This window comes from Mastomys coucha, unplaced genomic scaffold (genome assembly GCF_008632895.1).
Source record: "Mastomys coucha isolate ucsf_1 unplaced genomic scaffold, UCSF_Mcou_1 pScaffold23, whole genome shotgun sequence".
NCBI classification, from domain to species: Eukaryota; Metazoa; Chordata; class Mammalia; order Rodentia; family Muridae; genus Mastomys; species Mastomys coucha.
This window is the reverse complement of record NW_022196906.1, coordinates 39683771-39688095: the sequence shown is the minus strand read 5'-3', so window position 1 is coordinate 39688095 and position 4325 is coordinate 39683771. Positions and strand designations below refer to the sequence as shown.

Genomic DNA, 4325 nt, shown 5'->3' with positions numbered 1-4325 from the left:
TGTAGACCAGGCTGGCCTTGAACTCAGAAATCCGCCTGCCTCTGCCTCCCACGTGCTGGAATTAAAGGTGTATACCATCGTTAAGATCCAGTTATTGGCTATGTCTCCCTGGAGCATGCGCTCTCCTGGCATCTAGGATTCTTCTTCCGTAGCCCACTGGGGACCCATCGTTTTGGCTCCACCAAGGAGTTTCTTGTAGATCCTAAAGATGTGTTTAGGGTAGGCTGGGCATGGTGGTGCATGCCTTTAATCCAAGCCCTCAGGAGACTGAGGCAGGGTAGAACCAGCCTGGGTTAAACTAGTCAAGGGTACATAGTAAGACTCTGCCAAAATAATTGCTTATGGCAAGGGTCCCATAAAGGAGGTCACAGACGCAAAGAAAAAAAATCGTATATATACTTCTGAACCTCCCTTTGAAACTGTAATCAAGACTGGCCCAGACAACAGGTGCTGTGGATGGGTTTTGTAGAGAAGATGAGTGATTGCATATCAGCTCTCAGTACCTCAGTGACAAACAGGTAGAAGCAAAGGGCTCAAGCCTAGTGGTCAGGTGACAGGGTCCAGAGGGTGAGAACACCATGCCCTATCATGCTCAAAGATTCAAATCTTTGAGGCAGGCAGATGGGAGAAGCCCAAGTCCAGCAAGCAGTGCTGACCTGTCTGGGACACATAGAAAGACCTAGGAAGATCAGCTTGTCTAAGAGCCCAGTGGTCTTTGGAGGATAGAGAGGCAACGTCTTCTCTGAGGGCTGCATCGGAAAGCCTGTTGCCTTGGAGAAGAAAATGCAAGTTCTGGAAGAAGCCTTACACTGACACGGAATAAGGGTTACATTTGTCTGTTTGCTCGTTGTTTGATCCAGGATCTCACTCTGTAACTCTGGCTGGCAGGGTCAGCCTGAGATCTCACATCAAAAGGACTTGGGAGACCTTCAGGGGTCAAGCCCTAAGCCTGAAGCTTCCTGGCTTTGGTAGGAGAAAATGGATCAGGGATGTCTTTTTAGCAGAGTCCACGTGGGGACAGAGGGGACAGCATCCTGAACAGGTGGTAGTGAGCTGTTCCCCCAGGTCCTCTAGAGGGAAGGGTGTAGGAGCCTGGGAGGCAGGATGCTCAAGTGTAGGATGCATAACTCATCGCAAGCCCCAGTGCTCTGCTAAAGTGAGTGAAATTTTTGTGTGCATAGCTAGGATGTCCAGGCTCTGGCTCTGCATTCTACAGACTTCCTTGCCCTGGAAGGTCTTTGTGTATACCACTGGTCTTGAGAGCCAATATGTTTGTTGGGGCTCCATAGACCTGGCAGAATCTGAGGCAAAGAAGGCTTCCCAAGGCTATCTTCATGCTACGGAGAGCTCAGCCCTTCCCCTCCCATGCCTTAGGCTACTCCCTGCATTGGATTCACATCTTAGACCCCGCCCCTCACACACCCCCAGGTCACTGCTTGCAGTTGGACTCACATCTTACTGCCCACTTAACCCACCTGAGTTTGGTCAAGGGGCGGCTTCCCTAGGTTTGAATAAGTCTGCTTCCTCGCTCCAGGGCTAGACGAAGACAGCCTCTTGCAGGTACTAATCCTGGTCACCCTCTCTCCCTCTACTGAAAACAGCCCCTCAATACACAGTTGTGTGTGCCATCTGTTCCCTAACTAAGAAGGCCATAACGTCCTAATAAAAACATGTCGTTAGAATAGCAAATGTACCTCAGTATCCCAATGTGTGCTGCCGTCTAGGTGTGGCTGGTACCTACTGTCCCTCACCAGGTAGGCGATCATGTATATGACCTCGACCCTGGATCTGGCTCTGGTTCCAGACTAAAAAGGACATGTGCAAGTGGACCCTGATCTTACTGTCACATTACACCCTTGACGCTTCTGTATGTGTGGAGTGTGCCTGTGTACTTGACACATACTAACTGAGAGCTGTCAGCTCTAATCAAGCCTGGAGCCAATCCCAGGGGATATAAGCCTGGACTCAGCCATCAATCCCAGAAGGCTTACCTCCATCAACGTAGAGTGACCAGAAGATGACCCGGTAGCCTTTGAGGACACCGTTGAGGGTGCTTCGTGGGGGCTCCGACCAAGAGATGACAGCTACGTCAGAAGTGATGGACAGAGCTCGGACATTCTCTGGGGGCTGGCTGGGCACTGCAGAGGGTGAATCAATAGTCAGTTAGTTATGGTATGAGAGACAGCATAATGTACGTGTCTCAGACTGGGCCCCGTCGCCCTAGGTTGTAGGGATAAAGAGTTAGATGAGTGGAGGGATTGTTTGACACAGCTTTGGGAGTTGTACTGCCATTCCAATTTCCTCTGCATCAGTCTGAAGCAGCTAGATATCTCTCCAGTCTCAGCCCCCAGCTTTCTGGGGCATGGTGGCCCTGGTTCTGTTAGATTCTGGAGAAGGGGAAGAACTTGGGAGTCGCCCAGGTAACTCCTTATGGCCATGAGAGCCCACAAGATGAATGTGGTGGCTTGGGAGACCAATCAGGTCCCAATCAGATTCTTGGCTGAGGGCTGCCAGCCCCTTGGTGCTCATTGACTGTAGTGGATGGATCTGAACCCAGGTCTGACCTGGGGGATTCCTTGATCTGGGGCTAAGCTGAAGGGAAAGAGAAGAATGGAGATCTCAATGGACCCTGGTATAGGGTCGGAAAGTTTCCACGGAGATCACCAGGACTTCTGGGCCCATTACTTCTTGTCTCATGTCTACCTAAGAGCATGCCCAAATGTCTAGATGTCCTGAAACCACAGCATAAAGCTAACATGGGTCTTGCCCTTAACTGTCTCTGATAGCTCCCTCTGTGGTTGCTAAGTCCCCTATCTTGGGTTAACTGTAGGCCACTTGGCCTTTCTTACATCGGGAGCAAAACACTGGGAGTGGTCTCTGCTAAGAAGAATTTCAGCGACACTTTGTGCTGGCTTCCAAGGAGCCCAGGACAGAGGGAAGGAGCAAGCCTGATCTGCGGGTGAATGGGAGAGAGGAGGCAGAGGCTGGAGGGAAGGTAATTAGATCCCGTTGCCCCACAAGAGGCAACTCTAATTTTTATGAGCATTTAAATGATAATACATCATCCTAACGATCCTCTTTGAGAGTGATTATTGTTTCATATTACTTAGGTGTAAAAATATAAGCACCATGTAATTAGGGACCCAGTGTAATAAACTAATACAGATCGCCCGTTCGAACAAAATGAAGGTAATACAATTATGGAAAAGACACTCTTGCTAAGGCAGGGGCCCTTGAATACCCCAGGAGGAGTGCTAATATTGCCAGAAAACGATCAGGATCTGACAGGCTAACGAGGGCTTTAATTAAGTATGAAAAACTGCTGAGCAAATGCACGTGGAAACTTTCTTCCTGTCTCCTCCTTTGTTTTGAAAAGGACTCTACAGCCCGTGCTAAGTCCTCTCCGGAGGAAACTCCAAGGGCTGTGCGACAGGCTATCCTCCTCTGAGGTCTGGACTGTCTGAGGGATGAGGGATGAAGAATGGGAGTTTAGGATTGGGCAGGCTGGCCTGAGCTCCGGGTTTGGACACTGGCTCCAGACAGACCTCCCTGGGGTATCTTGCATCCGATCTTGCTCCCAAGCCTAGGGGAAGCAGGGGATCCCGCTTGGATATTCATCATGGCGGTTATATCTATAACTAGATAGGGAACTTAATTGCTGCCAGTCTTGGCTGCACCCTGGGAATTCTGACCAAGCTGCGGCTCTCATGGGTACTCTATGGACCACACGCAGCAGCAGCACCCCGCCCCCCACATCATCACGTTGGAGTCCCTGTTACAAAAAGCTCTAGGGTCTAGTGGACACTGGCAGGCTTCCAAGGACTGCTATGGGACTCCTGAGCTAAGGTTTGCACTTCTTGAATTGATACCTCAGCCTGAAAGGTGACAAGCTGGTATTCCTCAGCCCAGCCAGGTCTGTGGCCAGTGTCTTCAGGTCTGGGAGAAGCTTGGGGACCAGGCAGAGTGCCTGTGCTCCTCCAGGCTCTCTGTACCCCTCTGCTCTCTGTCAGCCTCTCCTTTCCCTCTTCCTGTCCCTCTCTCTGTCCCTGCCCCTGTCCCTCACTCAGATCTGGGGTCTGCCCTATCCCAAAGCTCAGCTGTGCCCTAGAGGATCTGAGGGTGGAGCCTAGAAACCAGGATTTGAAAGCTCCAGGCAGTGCCCACCTTTAGACAATGTTCAGAACAGTGGGACAAGCTTCTGCAGTGTTTCTGGCCTGACTCCCTCTCAGTGGGGGGGCTGCACTTCCAGAGAGGAGGAGGAGAGGGCACACCTAAGCTCAGGGCCTGGCTCCCCAGTGCTAGCATGCTTGGTTTTTTTTTTTTTT

The 4325-nt window shown here is 50.9% G+C and overlaps 1 protein-coding gene across 2 annotated transcripts in view; it reads right to left on the bottom strand.

Annotated features, from left to right (window-relative positions):
- Positions 1-4325, bottom strand: part of Dscaml1 (DS cell adhesion molecule like 1) — a 322519-nt gene that overhangs the window by 27692 nt on the left and 290502 nt on the right. For both annotated transcript variants that reach the window (XM_031345842.1, XM_031345843.1), the window contains one exon: positions 1992-2138. In XM_031345842.1, the coding sequence (XP_031201702.1) occupies positions 1992-2138 (147 nt within the window). The remainder of the gene's footprint in view (positions 1-1991; positions 2139-4325) is intronic.